Raw genomic sequence first — 26,287 nt, 5'->3', positions numbered from 1 at the left:
CTGCTTTATTTTACCTTTTTAAAAGAAAATGGCTTTTGTGTGTTACTGACCTTGAGTTAGCCAATGAAGACATACTTTAAGGAATACTTTACATCAGAATCTAGCCCAATGGAACCACTTGATGCTTAAGAGTAGCCTCAGCTTTTCTGCTTTACAGTGAAATTTCTTTTTTAAAAGTCATCTAATCTGAAGACTTGATTACCACTTGAGAGCTGTATCAGTTGAGTTATAGGTAGCATTAAGAAATGTGTAGGTAGTAAATGTATGCTTTTTACTTCTTTTCACAGCCTCTTCTAGAAAACAAACTTAAAGCATTCAGTATTGGAAAAATGAGTACAGCTAAGAGAACTTTAAGTAAGAAGGAGCAAGAAGAATTAAAGAAAAAGGTAATGTTTAAATTGCATTTTGAGTTATCCTTGGAAATGTGTCTAAATAAGTGCATGTACAAATAGAGAAATGCTTTTGAAAGTTTCTTGACCTCAGGGTATTCTCAGTTCCCACCACCAAGTCAAGTCTGTAACACAGGGTACATTCAGAGGAGTCTAGTTTGTATCCCTGTCCCCTCCACCATTTCTTATATGTAAGTTTTGGTTATTCTCTGGTCTGTTCTTTTTGTATAAGTAACTCTGTATAAATATATACTGTACTCCTCTTTCCTAGACGATCAATAATATGCTATATACAGTGTACTTTCTGCATTTTGCTTTTTTCACTTAACATATCTCAGAGGTTACTGCAGGTATATTGAAATAACCTTTTTAAAAAAAATTGTTTTTAATGTTTTTATTTATTTTTTGAGAGAGAGACAGAGTGTGAGTGGGGGAGGGCATAGAAAGAGAGGGAGGCACAGAATCCCAAGCAGGCTCCAGGCTCCGAGCTGTCAGCACAGAACCCGATGCGGGGCTCAAACTCAAAAGCTGTGAGATCATGACCTGAGCCAAAGTCAGATGCTTAACTGACTGAGCCATCCAGGTACACGCCCCACCCCCCACCCCCCCCTTTTTTTAATAATACCTGTGTAGACATACATTAGTTTATTCATTAAAATTCTGTTGAGGGCATTTTTATTTTGGTCTTTTGCCATTACAAATAGTGCTGTTAATGGATACTGTTATGCATGTGGTTTTTTTTGCTAGTTTATCTTTGGGGTATATACGTTTAAAGTTCATATATTTTGAGAGAGAGAGAGGGAGTGTGCGCATGCACACTGAATGGGAAGGGGCAGAGAGAGAGGGAGAGAGAATCCCAAGCGGGCTCTCTGCTGTCAGCATGGACTCTGTGGGGCTTGATCTCATGAACCATGACATCATGACCTGAGCCAAAATCAAGTGTCTAACACGTAACCAGCTGAGCCACCCAGGCGCCCCATTGGGATATATTTCTATAAGTGAGGTTACTGGGTTGAATGGTAAATGCCTAAATGTAGCTCTGTTGGGTATTGTCAGATTGCTCTCTATAAGGGCAGAGCCATTTTGCATCTCTGTCCGTAATGTATGAGAGGTTGTGTCCCTATAGCCTTGCCAACAGAGGATGTTTTTGAAATTTTGCCAATCTGCTAGGTGAAAAATGTTATCTCAGTGTAGTTTTAAATTTTTATTTCTCTTGTATAAGTAAGGTTGAACAGCTTTTGTGTTTGTATCTGTGAACTATCTGCCTGTATCTCAACCAGTCTTTCCAGAGATTTGTAGGTCATCTCTGTTTTAAAAGCTTCACATATTGAGTATATTAACAGTTCGTGACACAGGTGCAGTGTTTTTTTTCCCAGTCAATTGTCTCTTTATTTTGTTTCTGGTGTTTTTCGGTGTAGAAACTGTTTATTGTTAGGTAATCAGATTTATCAATCTTCCCTTATGATTTCTAGTATTCCATTATTGTTCTCACTCCTAGCTTATAAAGGAATTTCCTCATTTTTTAAATACTGTATATATAGTTTCATTAAAAAAACTTAAATCTGATTCATTTGCAGTTTCTCCTAGTATGTGTTGTGAAGAATTGGCTCATTTTTATCTTTCTTTTTCAAATAGTTATCAAGTTATCCCAATATCATTCATTGAAAAGTCCATCTGTTCTCCCTTGAGTTGAGCTATTCTTTTTATTGAATACTAAATTTCCGACTGTTATTGGATTTATTTCTTTGTTTTCTATTCTCTGCCATTGGCCTTTGATGCATACATATTTTGGGGACATTGTGAAGAGTAATAACTGCAATTGTCAAGGTTCTTTTGAGATTTTTTTTTTTAAATGCCGGCTATGGAGATATTGCTACTTCAGCTTGTAATACTCATGTCTTTGGTGGTTTGTAAAGGAAATCTTTATAATCACTGAATTAAATCATCGTGCTTTGGAAATGTTAAAAACATTAATAGAGTAATATATTTTATATAGTTGTCATACAGTTTGAGTCCTGCTGTCTCTTTTTTAATTTTTTTTTTTTAACATTCATTTATTTTTGAGACAGAGAGACAAAGCATGAACAGGGGAGGGGCAGAGAGAGAGGGAGACACAGAATCTGAAACTGGCTCCAGGCTCTGAGCTGTCAGCACAGAGCCCAACGCAGGGCTCGAACTCACGGACCGTGAGATCATGACCTAAGCTGAAGTCGGACGCTTAACCGACTGAGCCACCCAGGCGCCCCTGACTCCTGCTGTCTCTAAACAGATTTACTTAGGGGGTCTTTTTCTGGTTCCACAAATTGCCAGTAAAGGATCAAAGTCTCTTTCAGTTTCAATGTTAATATCTAATACCTACTAAAGATTAGGTGTTATTACTTATTGGGACTGCCTAACCTGCTTTTCCCAGTGAAGGGAAAGGTTTTGTTTACATTATTACTTGATGAGTCTTACCCTGTGTACAGTAATTTTCATATTAAGTGATACTATTTTCATGTATATTTAGGAAGATGAAAAGGCAGCAGCTGAGATTTATGAGGAATTTCTTGCTGCTTTTGAAGGAAGTGATGGTAATAAAGTGAAGACATTTGTGCGTGGAGGTGTTGTTAATGCAGCTAAAGGTTAGTATGAATATTACAGTCCTTGAGCAAATCCAAAATGTCCTAGTAGAATGACTGTAGGTAATTATGAAAGATGTTTGTTGTCTTTAGAATTTCACATTTTCTTTCTATCAGCACCCTCTAGTGTTGATATTAATCGTTAATTAGCAAAATAAATGGCCAGATATGGGTTAGAGAAATTGGAGCCAGAGAAGTTTTAAAAATATTTAGTGCCTTTCAAGGTTGAAGACAGCAGTGCACTTTGCAAAAATTTTAATGTATTTCATAGTTTCACTATAAAATGATTAAATTAGTATTTTGTTGGAGAGTAAGGTGGTAATAAGAACTTAACTTCATATTTTGTCACTAGTATATCAGTGCTAAACACATTTTCCTAATTTTTGTTTATTTTTAACTAAAAATAATAAAAGATCAAATAATATTAAATTATTTTTGAAAATTAGTTTTGAAGCTTAGTATTTTAAATTTCAGAAGAACATGAAACAGATGAAAAAAGAGGTAAAATCTATAAGCCGTCTTCAAGATTTGCAGATCAAAAAAATCCTCCAAATCAGTCATCCAATGAAAGACCACCATCTCTTCTTGTCATAGAAACCAAAAAACCTGTAAGTCGTAATCAAATAAGTGGCTTTATATGTTCAGAGATGACACTGCCAATGATATTTCAGTACTTCCATTGTAAGCAGGACTTTGGTTTCTTGTTTATAATTATTTTTGGAATAGATGTTGAGTTTTGTTGCTTAATCTTTCTAGAGAAGAGATAATAAATTAGACTAGGACATTTAGACGATATTCTTATGTTCTTTGAGCGATAAACATTTGGTGTTACTGTACTCATTGCATACTGCAAGTAAAAAGTTGACTGTATTTTATTTATTTTTAAAATTTTTTTAATGTTTATTTATTTTTGATAGAGACAGAGCATGAATAGGGGAGGGTCACAGAGAGAGGGAGACACAGAATCTGAAACAGGCTCCAGGCTCTGAGCTGTCAGCACAGAGCCCGACGTGGGTCTCGAACTCACGGAGTGAGAGATCATGACCTGAGCTGAAGTCAGACGCTCAACCGACTGAGCCACCCAGGCACCCCAAAAGTTGACTGTATTTTAAATAAAAAGTAATGGGATTTTTGTTTTTAAACAGTTCTAAACTGAGGTATTTAAATAATACCAGCATGTGTAGTGGCAGTTAACTTTGGAAAACTTACGTATTCCAATAATGTATCTTTTGCCTAGAACATTTTTGGTATTTATTTGGAAATACTGTCAACCTAGTGGCACTTTCTTTTAAGTATTCTTGGTATTAGAAAAATTTTTATTTTTCGATGAATTTTTCATGGTAGTTGGTATATAGATATGGGTCACGTCATTTGGAACCATACTTGGTGAAGAAATATGATTACATTGAAAGGTGACACTGACTTTCCTTGCATGACTAAAATAGCTCTGGATGCAAAGGAAAAAAAGCAGTTTAATTGAGATATAATTCACATACCATAAAATTTACCCTTTTAAATTATTCAGTTATTTTTTAAATTATATTCACAATTGTGCAAAAATCACTAATTTCTAATTGCAGAACATTTTTATTATCCCAGAAAGAAACCTTATACCTATTTTAGTCATCTCCAACCCCTGGCAATTACTAATCTCCTTTTTATCTGTTTGGATTTGCCTGTTTAAGACATTTCATGCAGATGGAATCATACAACATGTAGCCTTTTGTTTCTGGCTTCTTAGCATAATATTTCAAGGTTCATCTGTATGTTCTGGCACATGTTAGTACCTTATTCCTTTTTATGGTTGAATAATATTTTATGGATATAGCACATACTGTTTATGCATCTATCACTTGACATTTGGGTTGTCTCCACTTTTTGGTTATTGTGGATAATGTTGCTATAAACATTTGTGGGTAGGCTTTTTTTGTGGACTTACATATTCAGTTCTCAAGTATATGATATATGTATTTTATATCTCTACATACACATACACCTAGGAATGGAATTCTGGGTTGTATGGTAACTATTTGTTTAATCTTTTGAGAAACTGCCAAAACTGTTTTCCAGATTAGCTGTATCATTTTATAATCCCATCAGCAATGTATGAGGGTTCTAATTTTTCCACATCTTTACCAACGCTTGTTAAAATTGTCTATTTTTAAAATTTATTTTAGTCATCTTAGTGGGTGTGAAGTTGTAGCTAATTGTGATTTTGATTTTCACTTCCCTGATGATGAACATCTTTTTATGTGTTTATCATCCATTTGTAGTCTTCTGTGGAGAAATTTCTTTTTAGCTCCTTGGCCCATTTTGTAATTGGGCTTCTTGTTGTCTTTTTACTGTTAAGTTGTAAGAGTATTTTACACTTCCTGGAGTCAAGTCTCTTATCAGCTATTTGAATTGCACATGTTTTCTCCCATTCTGTGAGTTGTCTTTGCATTTTATTGATAGTGTCCTTTGAAGCCCAAAGTTTTTAATTTTGATGAAGTTTAGTTTATCTGTTTGTTTTGTATGTTGCTTTTGCTTTCGATGTCATATCTAAGAAATCATTGCCTTATTCAAAGTCATGAAGTCATGAAGATTTATTCCTATGTTTTTCTCTTAGAGTTTTATAGTTTTAGTGCTTCAGTTTAGTTTCTGTGAGTCATTTGAGTGAATTTTTGTGTATGGCATGAAGAAGTTCAACTTCACTTTTTCTTGCATATGGATATTCTAGCACTATTTGTGAAAAAAGGCTATTTTTCTCCATTGTGTTATTTTGGCACTTCTAAGAGAGGGATTTCAAAAGCAGTTTTAAAAGAGGAATTCCAAAGATGTTACTCATTGTTTTACTAATTCATAGTCCTCCTACAGTGATTGTTTTGAAGAAGGGCATATTTTTGGTAGTTGTTCATGGTACTTTAGTTGGCAGTTCAGTTACTTTATGTTCATTAGTTTTGCTTCCTGTTATTCTCTAACAATATTCAGGCCTAATTATCCCAGGCTTTTAGGGGATAAAGTTAGCGAGTCCTTTACTTTAAGACTGTAGTTTGTTATTTTCTTTAATTGCTTTAATAATTGTTAAATTCTTAGTTCAAGAGAACAGGAAGGAAGTGCAGTGAAAACAGAAGTAATTTAAATAATTAGAACATAATTGGCACTAAAATAAAAATTATTTAAAACGATCTGATTATTGAACCATTCGTTTTGTTTAATCTTGTTTTGTATGAAGTATAACTTGTTATATCCTTCATAGCCACTGAAGAAAGGGGAGAAAGAAAAGAAAAAAAGCAATTTGGAACTCTTCAAAGAAGAATTGAAACAGTAAGTTTTATAGTGTGGAGAACAGCTATCATAGGTATTTTGCATTATTGGCTTAGAGATGCAGGTATGAAGAATGTAGTTTACTGATTAGTTACCACTAAACTGGCTTACCTACTATGAGGTTGTTTTAGATATTATAGTGATTTTTTTTAGGATATGTTTGAAAGTGAATTAGCATTTCATCCAGCACCTGGGCTGGTTACATCATGTAGATGCAGTTCAATTGATAGTATCTAAGTATTTAATGTCCAGAGTCCTGTTTGCAGTGGAAACAATGTAGTCACTGAGATATGGGTGAGGAGTGAGCAAACTTAACCAAGAAAGAACAAATTCTGTTGTCTTGATGTTGAATTTCCACCTTGGAAGTGGGCTTTGTATTCTAATGCTTGTTTGACATAGCAGAAATTTGCTCATGGCTTATAGCTATGGGACTCACTGATCTCGGTTGTTAGTACTGGCATTTAATTATTCACAAATATTTCAAGTTCTGTGAACATGGTACCTGGGTAAGTTGTATTCTTAACAGATGTGAACGAACAAATTTTGGCTCATTGTTAGTGATTATAAATGTTTTCAACAGAATTCAGGAAGAGCGTGATGAGAGACATAAAACAAAAGGCAGGTTAAGCCGATTTGAGCCTCCTCAGTCAGATTCTGATGGTCAGCGTCGTTCTAGTAAGTGACATTTTTTTTAATGTTTATAGTTGTGATTAACTATTCTAAAAACTAAGAATTGTTTTCTTTTCCCCTTTTAAAGTGGATGCGCCTTCAAGAAGAAATAGATCATCTGGTGGTAATACAGTTTTTTGCTTTTTTTAACTAATAAAAATTGTCCATACTTTGTATTTTGCAGGTTATAATTTTTTTTTCCTCTTTGTCCTAGTTCTTGATGATTATGCACCTGGCTCACATGATGTAGGAGATCCAAGCACTACTAATTTATACCTTGGAAACATTAATCCACAGGTAATATTAGAAAGTTAGATGAATGTTGACTTGTATTCTTTATAATTATGGAAGAAAACTGCTTTATCAATAAAATAAAGTCAAGAATCTAAAATAAGAAAATTTGATGGACCTTAGGGACTATTGAAGTCTCTAAAATTACCTTATAAAATTAAGTCTTAACTGGTATGGGCTGAATTATCTTGCTGCAGTTCTTAAGGGTTTACCTCGTACTCTTTCTGTAACTGGACTATCTGAATTTGAAATGTCTTACTATGTGCTGATTTTATTATTTATCAAAATAGGATATGACCAGTGCTAGACAATGTTCTTTTGAGACTACCCCCTTCTGATGCATAGCTTGCTTCCTTAATAATGTATTTCCTTTTTCTTTCTTCATAATAGCAAACTAGTGATTTGTGCCTGTCTTTTATATTTTAATTCTTTTCCTCATTTTAGTGTTACTTGTGTTATGAGGAATGTAGTGGTTGTAATAAATAACATGCTCTTTTTAAAAGTTACATCTGTTTGGACCTCATTGTGTATTTACCATTTTCTCTTTTCTCTAGCAATTACATAGGGTGCTGGAAAAAGAAAAAGTGATTAGATTTTTTTTTTTTCTTTTATCACCAACATATATTTTCTCCTTTTCTTAAATGCGATAATCACTGCTGCCTGAAAAACATTGCTAAATGCCTAAAGAAATCACTGCCGAAAAACAGCTTATTTTATTTTATTTTTTTATTTATTTTTTAACGTTTATTTATTTTTTGAGACAGAGAGAGACAGAGCATGAACCAGGGAGGGTCAGAGAGAAAGAGGGAGACACAGAATCTGAAACAGGCCCCAGGCTCTGAGCTGTCAGCACAGAGCCCGACACGGGGCTCGAACCCACAAACCGCAAGATCATGACCTAAGCCGAAGTCAGACGCTTAACTGACTGAGCCACCCAGGCGCCCCCCCCCCCTTTTTTTTTTAAATTTTAAAACAGCTTATTTTAGATGCAGGATCTTAAAAGGAACAAGAGGGGATGTAGAGGTGTACTTCTGATTTCTTTAGCCATCGGCCTCTTCACCCTGACCCCTTATTTGTGTTTCTGGTATGAAAAGATTTGTGAATGTCCCATGAGGGCAAGATTTTACCTGTATAGATAGAGGTCCTAGTACTTGAATGGAAAATTGTAGCATTAAAATGTCTTTTTGTTAAGTTTGCAACGATTACTTTGCTTTCTGTTGCATAGAATTTCCCTTTTTTCGCATACCAAAAAACTCTCAATCTTTTTAATAGATGAATGAAGAAATGCTGTGTCAAGAATTTGGAAGATTTGGACCATTAGCCAGTGTGAAAATTATGTGGCCTAGAACTGATGAAGAAAGAGCAAGAGAGAGAAACTGTGGCTTTGTGGCCTTTATGAATAGAAGAGATGCTGAAAGAGCTTTAAAAAATTTAAATGGTAAGAAAGTTTTTATTGTCTCTTAATAGAATTCAGACTTTTTCTCGTTCTGGAAATACTTACGAAAACTCTAGGGGAAAAATAGACCAGAAATGGAAAGGTTAAAATTAATTCAAATTATCAGTCATCTTTTATTTTCTTTTGAGAGTTACCAGGGTGACCTTTCTTTTCTTTTTTTGTAGGAAAGATGATTATGTCTTTTGAAATGAAGCTAGGTTGGGGTAAAGCTGTGCCTATTCCTCCACATCCAATATACATTCCGCCTTCTATGATGGAACATACGCTTCCCCCACCTCCATCAGGACTGCCTTTTAATGCGCAGCCTAGAGAGAGGTTAAAAAACCCCAATGCTCCAATGTTACCGCCACCTAAAAACAAGGAGGATTTTGAGAAGGTAATTTAAAAAATGTACATAGGGCCGCATCTAATTTGTAAATACTAAATCTGTGGTAGTATTTCTTTTCAATAATTTTATAGAAAATGTGTGTGTAATTTTGTTTGGCAACTCTTAAAGAAATAAGTAGATGTGTTCCCTGCCTTAGCCCATGGAAACCTTGTATTGAAATACTAGGTCATATTTTTATTTGTGGCTACCATTCCTTTTTTGACCACTTAAGTTTTTTTTTCCTTTGTCCACTATTGTATCCAGGTTTGCTTAAGTGCAATATCTAAATTAACTTTGTTCTGAGAAAGTGATACTTTGTATTTGGTTAAGTGACTTTTCAATTAGAAAGACCTAAATAGTTAAACTGTTTGGATGGCTGCTAGCTAATTTAATTCTCAAGGTCTGAGGCATTAGAGTATTTGAGAGCATATGTGGTTTTTTTTAAAAAAACAGTTAACTACTCTAGTAAAAGCAAAGGGTGAGTATTTTCTTTTTATTAAACATAAAACCAACTTAATTTCAAGTTTATAAGAATTTGTTGGTTCTATTATGAAATAATTACACTTAAAATGACAGGGCTGGTTTTAAAGGCTTGGGAACAAAGTAGCAAACTGTATGGTCAGAGGCAAACAGTTAATTATTTCACAAATTAAAATCTTTATCTGATAATTCTCAGTGTAGTACCTATTTCAGTGCATTGATGTGCATTCTGGCAGGAATGTTCTGATTCTTTGCATTTGGTGAACATTTATTGTTCACTGAACACATCCATTTGCATTTATGTAATTGCTTAGTGTATAATTACTTCAAATGCAGTCATTGCCTGCAAAACTTGTGATTAGATGTGTAGTGTTTTCAATGCATTATGTATATTTTTGCTTGTTACTTGTTAACAATACTCACATATTCTATGTTTATTATCTGATGTGACTTCATATACAGACTCTGTCGCAAGCCATAGTCAAAGTGGTTATCCCAACAGAAAGGTACATGTTTTTCTTTATTATTACTGATCTAAATATAGACAATATCCCCTTCTGAATTAAAAAAAAATGGTGTTGAGGAAAAGGTAATATCTTGACTGAGCAATGGTTCCTTCCCAGTACTTTTTGGGGGGGATATGTGACTAACTTTAGTGTACTTTGCAATTTTATGTCCTTATCTTTTTGTTTTTATTGTTACCAATGTAGGGGATTTTATAGCTTTAGTAGTTAGAAGGTGTTCAATAGATTTAATATGGAGTTGTTAGTCTAATAATATTAGACTATTGTGATGGGAAAATAGTATTTTAAATGTATCTTAAATTGTGTATAATGTTACATTTTGACCCATCTGTTTTTTTTTCTCTTTGTTCCTGAATGATCTGTGTTTACGCAACTTTAGTTTGAGTTCTCCTTACTGAAGGGCATAGCTTTGGTTTTTTTCTAATTGATTAGGAATTACTACCAATTCATTTCATGAACACTGAACATACTAGAAACTTTTTTTCATGGTAACAAAGGTATTTGGAATTCTTTTATTTTCCTTTCTTCCTTTTTTTCATTTTCAACATAATGATAAAGCAGAAGAATTCATGCTCTAGGTATGCTCTTGCTCAGTCAAGCTAAGCCTTTTCCCAAACACAGGAACACAACACTGGTTGAATAATAAATGAACACAAAAGAATACCAAATTCTCTTTGACATTGGCCTTGGTGAGCAACACCAGCTGAACTGTCTGCGGCAGCGGGGGACCAGGAAAACATCATGGGATGGATTGGGAAAGTATACAGTTTTTGACCAGACATTGGTACGATCGACTCCAATAAATGTGGTTTTATTATAACTGAGAGACAATTTTTTGGTTTTTTTTTTTTTTTTTGGTTGTTATTGCCCAGAGTAAGATAATTGCCATTTTAAAATAAAATAATGCACTTTAAAATATATCCTCTTTTTGTACTACACTGTTTCATTCTGATAGAAAAGTCACCCTTTTAAAAATGATGTTAAATACACAATCTTTAAGGAAAAAGCTGTGTGATTCTTTAATAATCTTGAATTCGGGTTAGCAACAAACTAATTGTCAGATTTTGATTTTAAATAATCACATGAAATGTTTAAATATTTTTAAACTTTAAATTTTCTAAAATAGATTTTATCAGTTTACAAGCCTATTTAAAACTATAGTGGGTTTTTTTTCCACTGATAAAAAAGCACTCACAGGAAAGTATTTTTGTAGCATTTAAAAAGCATATATCTAGTAGTAGCTTTACATGTGGCTCAGCTTATTTCAAAACTAAATTTTGAGTAAATATTTTGTTGAAAAGTCTTAACTCACCATTACAGTGAATCCTTTGTTTTAAACTTGCTAAACCATTTTTCATCTATAATATTCAAGTCAAGTTGCATTTGACTTAATTCGTATAAGTTTCTGGATGTATAGCATTTGTCCCCCTAGTAATTGATTTTATATATTATGATATTCACATAAAATTTCCCTCCACTTCAATTTGGCACATACCAGTGGGAGTTTTGGAACTGAATCATAACTTTACATTATCTCCCTTCCCTCAAAATGATATCATTAGCTGTATGGATGCCAAGAATACATTCTTATTTGGATGTCAAGAACGGCATATTTGCAGAACTATTAATACTAGTTTTTAGATTTAAAATTGATGCTTTTGGTTTTTTATTTTAACAATTTTGAGGTTGAATGAATAGTTTTAAATATAGTTTCCCCTTTATTAAAGATTTAAACTTTCATATAATTTTTTTGATCTAAAAAGGTCAAAAAAATTAATTTTTTTCACTATGTTGAAATTTTAGTGTCCATTTAAGTAGTTTTGTTTGAAAACTGTAAGAAAATAATTATAATGACCATGAGATAAATTATTTTACTGTTTATGTACTCTGAAGCAGTGCTTTATAGAGCCAAAAAAATCTGTCTTATTCTATAACTCTATTCATATTCTAGCAATTATATGAACTTAATTTGAGCTGGGAATGCTAAAGGTGTAATTTAGTGTGTGCCTTGTACCAAGAGCCAATATCCTTTTGCTTTTCCCAATTATTATTTGCCAACTCTGTATGTTTGGGGGACTGGTGAAGTGAGAAATCAAAAGCAGCTTATAATAAGCTGAGTCATTTTTGCTTGATGCTGTAATCAATGTCTAAAATAGTGTTATATATCACATGATTTTAGGACCTAGAGTTTGAAAATAAAGATTTTCTATGAGCCCAACCAATAAAATGTACTAAAAAGTTACAAGTTTCTTTTTGGCTTAGATATTGGAAAGTAATTGTTTTGAAAAGTGGGAAAAGCATCTCACCATGTCCCTGTTTTTGGAATATTTTGGAAAGCGGACTCCATTTAAATCTTTGGCAATATAATTGCTTCATTGAGTCATAATATGCAGGCAGAATTATACATGTCATGAGTGGTGTGAACTAGTTTGAAGTGTGATCCAAAGGGATGTTGCCTCATTAAAGGTCAGATTCAATAAAAACTCCATCTGCTATATGTGTACCAGAAAAGCACAGGAGTTGGATGGATTTTTTATTAAATCAGGCCTTAAACTTGTTAAATAGTTCTGCTTTTTTATAAATTATAGTTATGTATATAACGTTTCAATACCACCACAAAAGTGCTTGGTTTAGGAATATTTTCTTTTAAAACTGAGATAGTATGTAAGTTTTTAGATGGCTATGATAACATGTAAGCTCTGAGTTTACTGATTTTATATATTTGCAGCTTTCCAATTAGTTGTGATTCATAATTTAATGTTTTGCATTTTGAAAATAAAATTAAGTGGCATTTAAAAAATTAAAACTTTATTGCTAAGAAGCTGTGTTGTGGTTTCCCACCCTCCCTTCTCCTTTCCTTCCCCTCCAACTCCCCTGTCCCCATTATCCCGCTCCCTCTTAATGCACAAGGAAGGCATTAACATATGCTCCAGGTTATTTTTTTGGTATAAAATTTTGTATTAGTCAGCAGAATAATCTTTTTCTGCACAATTATAGTAACTTAGGACAAGTATAGTTTTATGTAGTGGTAGGTCTGAATCCATTTTCTTTAACTGTGTTGTTGTTGTAGGAATTTACTCGCCCTGATACATCGAATGATAGAGTTTGTTGTACGTGAAGGGCCAATGTTTGAAGCTATGATTATGAACAGAGAAATCAACAATCCTATGTTCAGGTGTGCTTTTTTTCTTTAAAAAAATTTTTTTTTACTGTGGTAAAATATACATATAACAAAATGTATCATTTTTGCCATTTTTACGTGTATAGTTGAATGGCGTTAAGTACATTCATATTATTGTGCAGACTACCTCGTATAAGTGGAATCATTCAGTATTTGTTGAGACTTGCTTATTTCATTTAGCATAATGTCTTCAAGGTTCATCCATGTTGTAGCATGTGTCAGAATTTCCTTACCTTTAAAGCTGAATAATAGTCCATTGCCTGTATAAACCGCATTTTGTTTGTCCTCAGGTGTGCGTTTAAAAAAAACTTTTAGGGGCATCTGGGTGGCTCAGTCGGTTAAGCGGCTGACTTCAGCTCAGGTCATGATATCGCAGTCTGTGAGTTTGAGCCCCGCATTAGTCTATGTACTGACAGCTGAGAGCCTGGAGCCTACTTCAGATTCTGTGTCTCCCTCTCTCTCTGCCCTTCCTCTGCTCATGCTCTGTCTCTCTCTCCCTCTCCCTCTCTCTCAAAGATAAACATTTAAAAAAAAAAAAACAAAAAACCTTTGTTTTTTGGAATTAAAAATATTTCCAAGAATAAAGTTCTAGAAGTTTGGGGTTATTTTTGTCGTAGGATGAGAAGACAGTTATAGTGAATAGGATGCACTTGGATCAGTTTTCCATCTGATTTTGATTTAGTTAACTGCGTAACATTGTTTTTTAGCAGTCTCTAGGAGGAAAATACTCTGTGCTTTTCAATGAAAGTCCTTCATAAGTGAGATATAGTAGAATAATGGAGATTTATAGAAAATTGCTTATCTTCTGAATAGCTGTGGTATCTAAGGCATTCATTTAACACTCTTAAGTCTTTAAAATACACTGCTTTTGAAATTTCTATTTTTGGAAAATCTCTCCACTGCCAGATACAATAGCCTACATGTAAGCGTTCAATAAAATTGATTGTAAGATGTATACATACCTTCTGAGTACTAACATTAGTCACAAAGGCTGTCTGGGGGCTAGGGTGAGGAAGGGGATAGATGGCAGAAGGCAATGGGTAAGTATTTTTCTTCAGGGATCTTTGCTTTTGGTTTTTATTTTAAATGAAATAGGCAAGTAGTAGTTCTGATTTGTTTATATTTACTTGAAGACACTTAATATGATTAATTTTTGTTTTTTGTGTTTGTTTTGTTTTAGATTCTTATTTGAAAACCAGACACCAGCCCATGTTTACTATAGGTGGAAGCTTTATTCTATTCTGCAGGCAAGTGGAATCAATTGCTTTGTTAATTTTGACTCTGAATATTTCACCGTTCTAATAACATTCTGTACATTTATTAGGGAGATTCTCCGACTAAGTGGCGGACGGAAGATTTTCGTATGTTCAAAAATGGATCTTTTTGGAGGCCACCACCATTAAATCCATACCTGCATGGGATGTCAGAAGAACAAGAAACAGAAGCTTTTGTAGAGGAGCCTAGTAAAAAGGGAGCACTTAAGGAAGAGTAAGAATTTTTTTCCTTTTCTGTTAACATATTCAGAAAAGTCACTTTAATAATTGCTTTAATTAATATCTTATTAAGATGTTAACTCTAAAATGTGAATTGTTTCTTTTACTTGTGAATGTTTAGAATACCAACATTGTATTGCTTTGTAATTTTAAATATCTCGGTAAGTATAAGTATGTATTCTATTGACCTTTGTCTCTTCCTACTGATGAAGAGTAGTGATGGTCTCTTAAGCAATGATTCTCTAGCAATGGAATACTCGTGGTTTTTAGAGAAGTTATATTGGGACCCTTAGAATTCTTGCCTCTCTGAATGCAACATTAAAGAGGAAAAATTCCTGTAGAGCTTTGTGAAATCATATGGTTGACTATTCAAAGCCTTTCCACAAGAGTTTACAATGTGTGGCCACCATGGAAACATATTTATCAGTGCTCAGTCATTATGGGTACAGTGAAGTTAGACTGGTTTAAGAAGCAGAAACAAATACAGCTATTAAATATTAAGAGGAGGTCCTCATGGAAGAAAATTGGCTAAGAGGTTATGGCATATAGGAGTATATACTCAACTGTGTAGAGTAAATCTTAATGCTAGCTGCATTGATTCATTGTTTGTGAAAGCATTTGCTAATGGAGAGCTATATATTTTTGAAGCCTATTTGCTTCTTAAGATGTATTTTCATCATTTTTTCCAGGGATCTGCAAACTCAGCCTATAGGCTAAATCTGGCTGCCTCCTGTTTTTGTAAATAAAGTTTTATTAGAACACAATCATGCCCTCTCCCCTCCTTTTTTTTTTTCTTTTTATTTCATTTTAACCTGTCTATGGTTGCTTTGGTGTTAATAGCAGTGGAGTCGAGTAACTACTAGAGAGACTATATGATCTGCATTGCCTGAAATATTTATTATCTGATCCTTTACAGACAGTTTGTCATCCCCTGCTTTTAGCCTATTGTGATCTGATGCAGAAGTGCTAAAGTAACTGACTTCCTTCAAAAGAAAGTGAAGAACATGAAGGCTTTTTTCCATTGTAATGGGATAATAGGACTGGGACACTCACAAACACTTCTTGCAAATAAATGCCCATAATTTAAAATTTACTTTATTTGAAAACTAAAAATCACTGAATTATTTATTTATGAGAAAGTATTCTTCCCCCATGTAAGTTCTTCAAAGAAATGTAATATATTTGGGGGACTCAAATCAGACTTAACACAATTTAGTCTTCAGAATTTTATCTGAGTGGGTTTTAAAGAAATTAGTTTGTGAGCAGAAACTATAATGGCATTTGAAATTTATGTCTATAAATATTTATGTTAAAAACATTTGTATTCAGACAGAGGGACAAATTAGAAGAAATCCTGAGGGGGTTAACTCCAAGGAAAAATGATATTGGAGATGCAATGGTTTTTTGTCTTAATAATGCTGAAGCTGCTGAAGAAATAGTGGATTGCATTACTGAGTCATTGTCCATCTTAAAAACACCCCTCCCTAAAAAGGTATGGGCATAATTTCTCTTTATGGAACATTAAGTAAAAGAGAAATAATAGTTGACTTCATTTTGGATTGAAATTGGTTTCCTTTTTACATGAAGAACTTGACTGAAGAAATCTTTCCTATGCAGTCTTATTTTCCTTCTGTCTGGGAAACTTGTTATGTTAATTGATGTGCAGATTATCAACCAGTTGAAATAGAAATGAGTTACATATTTTATCCCTGCCAAAGTAGTGGCTTCAGGAATGTTGAATTTCTTATAACCCTTCTAATTAGCTGTGAGTGTTATAGCTAAACATTAGCCTTATGCCACTAATCGCAAAAAATTTCAATATGGATTTTTTTCTAGCTATATTATTTGCTGCTCGTTTTTATTTTTAATCTCATTTATGTTTTCTTTTGGTATTCTAGATTGCCAGATTATATTTGGTTTCTGATGTTTTGTATAACTCTTCAGCCAAAGTTGCCAATGCTTCATATTATAGAAAATTGTAAGTATAATGTTGTAAGCTGATATTCCTGAAATAATATTTAAGGGTAAGGAATTCAGAAGAGAGAATTATTTTGTTAATGTTAATTAATTTGAATTTCTTTATAGTTCATAGAATTTTCTAAAAAATCAGGTTGCATTCATTAATCCACTTTAAGCTAAGTGTTTTCAAAGTTTTCATATTTTTTGATAAATTACACTAGAACAAATAAGCGTTAAAAAATAACTTTATATTTCTATTGCATATTTAGCCAGTTGTGTAGTAAATAAACAGAAACAATAGAAATAATGGAAGGCATAAAGGAAGAGACCAAAGACAGAACATGAACTGTTTTAATCTAGCTGTTCAATCTAACAGTTTTTTTTTGCCTTGGACAAGTCACTTAACTTTTCCTAATATAAAACAGAGGTCAGTTTAGGTAACTTAATGTATCATAAATGTAAAGTTCCTTGTTTATCAAGGAAACTAATTCTTGCCATAACCATACAGAATAAGGAGTTCAGTGTTAAGAGTTTAGACATCTAGTTATTGATTTTTGAAGAGTTACTTGATTAATCTATGAGGTTTTTTTTTCTTTTTTTGAGTTTAAGAGTTTTTTTCATTTGCTAGCATGCTGAAGTAGAATGGGGGTTTTTAAATAAATTCTATCATAAATCTATATTCTTTGAATTTCAGTTTTGAAACAAAGTTATGTCAGATATTTTCAGACCTCAATGCTACCTATCGTACAATTCAAGGCCATTTACAGTCTGAAAACTTTAAGGTATGTTTATTTTATTTTTTTCCCTAGTGTTAAGCAGGGGGTAGGGGCTGGCAAGCACATTGGAGGGCTAGAGAAGTACATAGGACAAGTATAGGACATGATGTGCATCTTTCAGAAATTATTGTTTTAAGATTTACTGCCATTTTATCTTCAGTATCAGAAATATCTGAAATTTTGAAATATTTTATCTAGTGTTTTGTTCGGTATTAAGTTTGAAGTATTTTATTTAAATGTTTTACATATTAGTCTTTCCACAAAAAATTCAGAATATCACTTGTTTTAGAATGGTATATATAATTTGGCTGGAATAGGAACATAATTTTGGTTATTCATGCTTAGAAAATGTATTCAGTTACTTTTTATAACCTCTTTCTTTGTAGGTCAGTGTTAAGAAAGCCAAACAAAAAATCTTGCTTATAATGGAATAAATAGATATTATTTTCATGGGAGGAAGACTTTTCATGGAATGAAATTTTTAGCTCTGGGAGGGTGCCTGGGTGTGGCTCAGTAGGTTAAGTGTCTGACTCTTGATTTCAGCTCAGGTCATGATCTCACAGGTGTGTGGATTCCAGCCCCGTGTTGGGCTCTGCGCTGACAGTTTGGAGCCTGCTTGGAATTCTTTCTCTCCTTCTCTCTCTGCCCTTCCCTGGTGCTCTCTCTCAAAATAAATGAACTTAAAAAAAAAAACCAACTTTTTTTTTTCTTTCCTTTTTGTTTTTAGGAAATTTTTAACTTGGGAAGATGCCCAGTGACCCTACCAATTAGGGAATTTAAACAACTACATTTAAAAATTTTGACTATAAATTAGAGCTTGTAGAAAGGTTTAGGGATGGGAAGAGAAAAGTATATCCAGAATCAAGAAAGTACTTCATTGGACCATAAAGGAATTCGGGTCAAAACTTGGCTACCCTGGTATCTAACTGTCATAAATTTCTAAGTTATTCCCAGATTGTGGCCTCGTGTACCACTTGTGGTATGGGGCATTGATCTTAGATGGTCAAGAACAAAATAGTTACTGTTTCTTTTTCATTATTTTTATTTCTAATTCCCTTTTAGTTAGAAGGTGACATTGATTTTTTAAAGATATAATGATAGTTAAATTATTTTTTATCAAGAATCTTGGTTTAAAGGAAATACAGCAAATCGTGATGGTCATTTTCATGAGATGAAGTTTGAGACATTGCCCTAAAATAATAATTTGTTGTCTTTTTCCTGTTTATTTAGCAACGGGTAATGACCTGTTTCAGAGCATGGGAGGATTGGGCAATTTATCCAGAACCATTTTTGATCAAACTACAAAATATTTTCTTAGGACTTGTAAATATTATTGAAGAAAAGGAAACAGAGGTAGGTACTCAATGTATTTGTCTGATTATTTTAGAATTGATTTCTGGGGATGCTGTATGTTACAGATGTGAATAGTATTTCTTTGTGAAAAATACCTAGTATTTACCACTAACTTGTGGATTTTTGTTCCTGGAATTGCTGGAGCCCAGGAGAGGAAATTATGTATAATAGTAATTCTCTGTTTTGTTTCCTTATGTGAAAATTGGGTAACTGGGCACCTCCACATTTTTTTTTTTTTTTTTTTTTTTTGGTAATTATTGAGTATAGTTGACATACAATGTTATATTAGTTTCAGGTGTACAGTATAGTGATTCAGCAATTCTATACATTACTTGATGCTCACCATGATAAGTGTAGTTACCATACAATGTTATTACGATATTATGATGTTCCTCATGCTATACTTTTCATCTCTGTGACTTATTTATTTTATAATTGGAAGTTTGTACATCTTAATCTCTTTTTGCTTCCTTTTTGCAACTACCAGTTCTCTGTGTTTAAGAGTCTATTTTGTTTTTGTTTTTTCATTCCGTATATAAATGAAATCGTATGGTATTTGTGTTTCTCTGAATTATTTCACTTAGCATAATACTCTCTAGGTCTATCTCTGTTGTCACAAATGGCAAGAATCCATTCTTTTTATGAGTAGTGTGTGTGTACATGTGTATACCACATCCATTCATTTGTCAGTAGATACTTTGGTTATTTCCATATCTTGGCTATTGTAAATAATGCTGAAATAAAAATAGGGGTGCATATATGTTTTTGAATTAGTGTTTTTGGGGTTTTTTGGGTAAATATCCAGCAGTGGAGTTACTGGATCATACGGTATTTGTTTTTAAATTTTTGGGGAATCTTCATACTGTTTTCTACAGTAGTTTCACCAGTTTACATTCCTACCAGTAGTACATTATGGTTCCCTTTTCTCCACATCCTTGCCAACACTTGTTATTTCTTGTCCTTTTGATACCTGCCATTCTTACTGGTGTGAGGTGATATGTCTCCTTGTGGTTTTGATTTGCATTTCCCTGATGCTTAATGATCTACTTTCATGTTGAGCCTACTTTCGTGTGTCTGTTGAGCAATTTGTATATCTTTTTTTTTTTTTTTTTTTTTTTTAAGTGTATGTCAGGTTCTTTTTTGCCCACTTACCGGATTGTTTCATTTTGGTGTTGAGTTGTATAAGTTCTTTATATATTTTGGATATTAATACCTTATTGAATATATCATGTGCAAACACCACCTCCCTCTGGTAGGTTGCCTGTTTGATTTGTTGAGTTTCCTTTTCTGTGCAAAAGCTTTTTGTTTTAGTGTAGTTCCAGTAGTTGATTTTTGCTTTTGTTTTCCTTGCCTGAGGAGACCTATCTGTAAATACGTTGCTAAGGCCAGTGCCCAAGAGATTACTGCCTGTTTTATGGAGTTTTATGGTTTTGGGTCTCATATTTAGGTCTCTAATCCATCTTGAATTGATTTTGTATATGATGTAAGAAAGTGGTCCATTTTGGTTTTTTCATGTAGCTGTTCAGTTTTTCCAGTATTTATTGAAGAGACCGTCTTTTCTTCATTAAATATTCTTGCCTCCTTTGTTGTAGATTAACTCTGTAGGTGTGGGTTTATTTTTGGGTATTCTGTTCTGTTGATCATGTGTTTATTTTTGGACCAGTACCATGGTTTTGATTACTGTAGCTTTGTAGGTATCTTGAAATTTGGGATCATCCTACCTCTGTCTTGTTCTTATTTTATTTGGCTGTTTGAGGTCTTTTGTGGTTGCATACAAATTTTAGGATTATTTGTTCTAGTTCTATGAAAAATGCTATTGGTTATTTTGATAGGGATTGCATTGAATCCATAGACTGCTTTGGGTAGTATGGATATTTTAACAATATTAATTCTTCCAGTCCGTGAGTATGGAATATCTTTTCATTGGTTTTTGTCATCTTTGGTTTTTTCCATCAGTTTTTATAGATTCCAGAATATAAGTATTTTACCTCCTTGGTTAAATTTATTCCTAGGTAGTTTTTGCTTTTGGTGCAGTTGTAATTGGGAATGTTTTTGTAAGCACTCTTTCTACTACTTTGTAATTAGTGTATAGACATGTAACAGATTTCTGTATATTTTATATCCTACAACTTTACTGCATTCATTTATTCTAAGAGTTTTTTTCGTGGAGTCTTTAAGGTTTTCTATGTATAGTATTGTGTCATCTGCAAATAGTTTTATTTTTCCCTACCTATTGAGATGCCTTTTATTTCTTACCTCATTGCTGTGGCTAGGATTTCCAGTGCTATGTTGAATAGAAGTGTTGAGAGTGAACATCCTTGTCTTATTCCTGTTCTTAGAAGAAAAGCTTTCAGTTTTTCACTATTGAATATGATGTTAGCCTGTGGGTTTTCATATATGTCCTTCATTATGTTAAGGTATGTTCCCTCTAAAACCCACTTTGCTGAGTTTTTATCACGAATGAATATAGTATTTTGTTAGATGCTTCTTCTGCCCCCGCTGAGATGATCATGTGGTTTTTGTCCTTTTTTGAATGTGATGTATCACATTGATTGATGAGTGTTGAACAATCCTGACATCCCAGGAGTAAATCCCACTTGATTATGGTGAATGATTGTTTTAATGTATTGTTGGATTTGGTTTGCTAATACTTTGTTGAGGTTTTTTGCATCTGTGTTCAACAGGGTTATTGGCCTGTAGTTTTCTTTTTTTAATGTCTTTATCCGATTTTGGTGTCAGAATAATGCTGGTCTTACAGAATGAATTTGAAAGTTTTCCTTCTTCTATTTTTTGGGATAGTTTGAGAAGAATAGGTTTTGACTCTTTTAATTGTTTGGTAGAATTCACCTGGAAAGCCATCTGGTCCTGGATTTTAATTTGGATTTTTATTTTGATTACTGATTCCAGTTTTGGAGATTGAATATTTTTGGGAAGTTATCCATTTCTTCTATGTTGTTCAGTTTGTTGGCATATGATTTTTTTCATACTATTTTCTTATAATTCTTTGTATTTCTGGGGTATTGGTTGTTATTTCTCCTTCATTTTTTATTTTATTTATTTGAATCTTCTTTTTTCTAGATGAGTCTGGCTAAAGGTTTATCAATTTTATTTATCTTTTCAAAGAACCAGCACTTGGTTTCATTGATTTTTAAAAAAAAATTTTTTTAGTTTCTATTTTGTTTGTGTCTGCTCATCTGTTTTAGTCCTACTAGCTTTGGCCTTTGTTCTTTTTTTAATTCCTTTACATGTAAGGTTAGAGTGTTTATTTGATATTTTTCTTGTTTCTTGAGGTAGGCCTATATTGATATAAACTTCCCTCTTAGAACTGCTTTTGCTTTGTCCCATAGATTTTGGACTTGTTTTTTTTGTTTTTTTTTTTTTCCATTTTCATTTGTCTCCATGTAGTTTTTGATTTCTGATGACTTTTTTAAAATGCTTATTTATTTATTTTGAAAGAGAGAAACCACAGGGAGGGGCAGAGAGAGGGAGAGAGAGAGAATCCCAAGTGGGCTCCGTGCTGTCAACGCAGAGCTCAATGTGGGGTTTGATATCATGAACCATAAGATCATGACCTGAGCCAAAATCAATAGTTAGGCGCTTAACTGAGCCACCTAGGTGCCCCCTGATCACTGTTGTTTTGGTTTTTTTTTTAATTTGATGACATGAAAAGATACATGATGCATTAGTTGAAAAAAGGAACTAATAAAGCAATATATATTGCATGATTTAATTTTATTAAACTAAAGTAGCTATATAAGTAAATATGCACATGAAGAGATGCACCACAATGGTAGCAGATTCTGTTCATCACGATTCTGTTGCTTTTCACCTCATCACTGTTTCATGAATCCTTTGTCTCAGTTCTACCATCCTCATCCAGTTATCTTTTCACTTTCATTCCTATGAGATTCTAATTAGCCCCCCTGTTCCAAGCACATGGTCCTTGTTTCAGTTTCTTAAGTATACGTTTCCTTCTACCATAAACCTTTGTAAATATTCTTGCCTCTCTCTGAAACATCTCCTGTTTACCTGAGATCCTTCAGATGTCAATTTAAGACTCAGTATCATTGAGTCTTCTCAGACCGCTTTAGGTGAAGCCTACTTATACATTTGAATAGTATGATATGCCTCTTTGTTGTAGCAGTCATTATAGTCACAGTTCTTTGAATATTGTGATTTTATGATTGCCTGCTTCCTCCTACCCCCTGGTCTCCCAGAAAATTCTAGTAAGACCTATTACTTGAGGGACCAAAGGAACAAACTTGTTTTTGTTTATTATTGTATCCTCAGTGCCTTACATGGTACCTGGCATCAAGAAATACTTGGTAGATATTTCTTAAATAATGAAAGAATGACTGCTTCTTTGTCAGACAGGAGGATGAAGTATATCCTAGTTATAGCAATATGACTTTAGTAAAGGAAAATGTTAGAGCAAGTACGTATGTTTCTGTAGGATGTACCAGATGACCTCGATGGTGCCCCCATTGAGGAAGAGCTTGATGGTGCACCTCTAGAAGATGTGGATGGAATTCCTATTGATGCTACTCCCATTGATGATCTTGACGGAGTCCCTATAAAGAGTCTTGATGATGATCTTGATGGAGTGCCTTGTAAGTTCAAATTTCAAACTGATGAGCTAATAAGTTTGATTCCAAAACTTTAATTTCCACACATGTGGATATGGAAAAAGTTTAAGGTATCAGTCTTTAATTTGTCTTTTATTTCTGACTTTTCAAAATTCAAATACCAATAATACATTTGACTCTGCCAAGAAAAAGGTTTTCTTTCTAGTCACATATCTTTATTGGGATAGTCTCGTATAAGTAAGTTTCTCTTTTTGTCTTAATTGTCATGAAAACTATAGGCACAATCTTGTTCTCAGTTATATTCATAATCCTAGATGCCTTGTTTTGTCAGTTCTGTTTTTATTCATAATTTATGGGTTCATGTTTCTTAGATGCCTAAAGTCACTTTTGGCCATAGGATGTATACAGAATCTGTAGTATATTTGAATTGCATGAAAATATTAAACAGTATAAGAATTGTATAGTTTAAATAGTGATTAGGTAAAGACCTTAAAGATTTTTTTACTGCCCCAACTTCTCCATTTGCTTGAAATCATAATAACTTGTATATTTTGTATTGATGTATTTGTGTTTAAACATCGGACCTCAGGTGTAGAGAATTAGATTAGTCATAATCCTTGTTCTTGACACTAGCATTATTAGTCCATATGTGGCCTTATTTTACTTTTTAATAATAGAATGAATACCCGTGAACTCTTTAAGTCATCTAGTAGTAGGGGTTAATGGCTTATCCTTCCTCATAGTGGATGCAACTGAAGACTCCAAGAAGAATGAGCCCATATTTAAAGTTGCCCCATCAAAATGGGAAGCTGTAGATGAATCTGAATTAGAAGCACAGGGTGAGTAAAAGTACAATAAATATTAAGCTTTAGAAAATTGAGTACTTAAAATCAATTATTGGTGTGTGTGTGTGTATGTTTTCTTTTTATGTTTTACAACATTTCAACTTTAAGACCCGGAGTTACTATATTTTATGTCTAGTGGCTAAGTTTTCATTATGGTTGTTGTTACAATTTTCGTACATCTTTCAGTTTGGATGCTTTGCGAGTAATCAAAGAAATCACTAATACCTTTCAGGGTAAGGCATTTCAGTAGAAAATGTAGATGGAAGTTACACCTATTTGGAAATCTACTTAGAGGTCAGTTTCAGAGAAACCAGGCTTTGATCCTCCCATAATGCTTGACTTTTTAGATGCAGTTTAGACCTGCCTTTCATACTTACTTGGATTCGTGTCCTTAAGTGCTTATAATATGTAATTGTTAATATTTGTAGGTTCTAATGAATAAATCTTAACCATTCAGCACACAAATAAAAATGATAACATTATTTGTCACCTCATGAATTTGAATAAAATTATAGCATAGGTGTGAGGAAAGAAATATAGCACATAGAAATGGTTTTCAAAGAAGAGATAATTGGCAGATAATTTCTGTAATATAAACTTTGAATTCTAGAGCTGGGCTTCTACTATACTACTGCAAATGCTAATTTACCTTAATGGAATTACATCCTTTTCCTTCCCTTTAGCTGTAACAACTTCTAAATGGGAGTTATTTGACCAGCATGAAGAATCAGAAGAAGAAGAAAATCAGAAGTAAGAATCTAAGTTTTGAACTTACTCAGTTTCTTATTACATATAAGCTCCCTTTTTCATTAAGAGGTATGCTTGAAATAATAGTGAAGAGGAAAATTTCACTCTTTAAAACCTTGTTGGGAGGATCATTTTTAGTTCTTCATTGTTTTTCCAGTGAATAAAGAGCTTTTGGTTTCTGGTCTGATGTACCTCGTTTCACTTTGCTTCTGAGTTGATTTTTCAATGCTAGGTTTATATATTCTCACTTGGTAGTTACTAAATGGTCAGCTGCATTTATTTCAAATCTTTGTCATGAAATACTGTTTTGGCTTTACAGAAAGTGATTTTTAAAATGTGAATGGGAAGTTATGCTGCTTTTTATTTGGATTGTACATTGCTAAGAAAAGCAGTGCATTATGGCTATTCTGTTATGTTATTTAAGTGTAAACAGGGATCCCTGGGTGGCTTATTTGGTTAAAAGTTCCACTCTTGGTTTTGGCTCAGGTCGTGATCTCACTGTCCTGAGATCAAGCCCCGAGTCCTGTGTTGGCTCTGCACTGGGTGTGGAGCCTGCTTGGGATTCTCTTCTTTTCTCTCTCTGCCCCTCCCCTGGTTGCATGAGCTTTCTCGTTCTCTCTCTTAAAATAAATAAACATAAAAAAAAAAAATGTAAACATCTCAGAAGAACTAAGAATGAATTAAAAAAAGCTTTCCTTTAACATGTAGAGAAATTATAATTTCAAATTTTGCTTTTTGGTAATCACCTCAAGATTGTTTTTGCATACTGAATGCGATTATAGGAATCTTGCTCCCATATTCTCCAGCAAGTTTGTATTGGTAGATTTTAGGTAGAACCTGACAGCTTTTTAAATCATTGCAAAGGAAATTAATTCTTTTTAAATAGGAGAACAGATGACCTCAAGAACACAAAGCAGAGGTTTCTGCTTAAAAAAAACAAAAAAGAAAGAAAAAAAATCTTTGTTCTTTTATCCTTCTCAAATGGAAGAGTGAACAAAGGGAAAAAGTCCCTTTTGTGTCCCAGCACAGTTTGGGCATTGTATGGATTCAGTAAATGGATATTAGTAGCATTTAGATTGTTGTTAAAGAAATGTGATTGTGGGAACACAGTTTGATATACTGAGGAAAACTTCGCATCAGTGATGTCTTTCCAGAAACATTGGTGTGATCAGAACAAGTCAGCAATGATGATGATGGAATATTAACAAAATATAGATGTGGTTTGCTGATGGAAATACCTCTCCAAG

At 33.4% G+C, this 26,287-nt stretch overlaps 1 protein-coding gene across 4 annotated transcripts in view; it reads left to right on the top strand.

Moving 5' to 3' along the window:
- U2SURP (U2 snRNP associated SURP domain containing) overlaps window positions 1–26,287 on the top strand; it is a 53,847-nt gene that overhangs the window by 12,659 nt on the left and 14,901 nt on the right. Inside the window, exons 4-23 of one of the 4 annotated variants that reach the window (XM_078432273.2) lie at window positions 288–386; window positions 2,896–3,010; window positions 3,482–3,615; window positions 6,246–6,313; window positions 6,894–6,988; window positions 7,071–7,106; window positions 7,197–7,279; window positions 8,546–8,711; window positions 8,894–9,105; window positions 10,039–10,082; window positions 13,171–13,275; window positions 14,462–14,528; window positions 14,606–14,769; window positions 16,104–16,266; window positions 16,673–16,752; window positions 17,428–17,515; window positions 18,740–18,862; window positions 23,316–23,472; window positions 24,192–24,287; window positions 24,977–25,043. In XM_078432273.2, the coding sequence (XP_078288399.1) occupies window positions 288–386; window positions 2,896–3,010; window positions 3,482–3,615; window positions 6,246–6,313; window positions 6,894–6,988; window positions 7,071–7,106; window positions 7,197–7,279; window positions 8,546–8,711; window positions 8,894–9,105; window positions 10,039–10,082; window positions 13,171–13,275; window positions 14,462–14,528; window positions 14,606–14,769; window positions 16,104–16,266; window positions 16,673–16,752; window positions 17,428–17,515; window positions 18,740–18,862; window positions 23,316–23,472; window positions 24,192–24,287; window positions 24,977–25,043 (2,162 nt within the window). Of the gene's footprint in view, window positions 1–287; window positions 387–2,895; window positions 3,011–3,481; window positions 3,616–6,245; window positions 6,314–6,893; window positions 6,989–7,070; window positions 7,107–7,196; window positions 7,280–8,545; window positions 8,712–8,893; window positions 9,106–10,038; window positions 10,083–13,170; window positions 13,276–14,461; window positions 14,533–14,605; window positions 14,770–16,103; window positions 16,267–16,672; window positions 16,753–17,427; window positions 17,516–18,739; window positions 18,863–23,315; window positions 23,473–24,191; window positions 24,288–24,976; window positions 25,044–26,287 lie in introns of those variants that run through there. The other 3 variants (XM_078432272.2, XM_060638861.3, XM_078432274.2) reach the window with 3 other exon arrangements.

The sequence above is a fragment of the Panthera onca genome, chromosome C2 (genome assembly GCF_046562875.1).
Source record: "Panthera onca isolate mPanOnc1 chromosome C2, mPanOnc1 haplotype 2, whole genome shotgun sequence".
NCBI classification, from domain to species: Eukaryota; Metazoa; Chordata; class Mammalia; order Carnivora; family Felidae; genus Panthera; species Panthera onca.
Note: the sequence above shows the minus strand (reverse complement) of the source record. Positions and strands in the feature narration are given on the sequence as shown.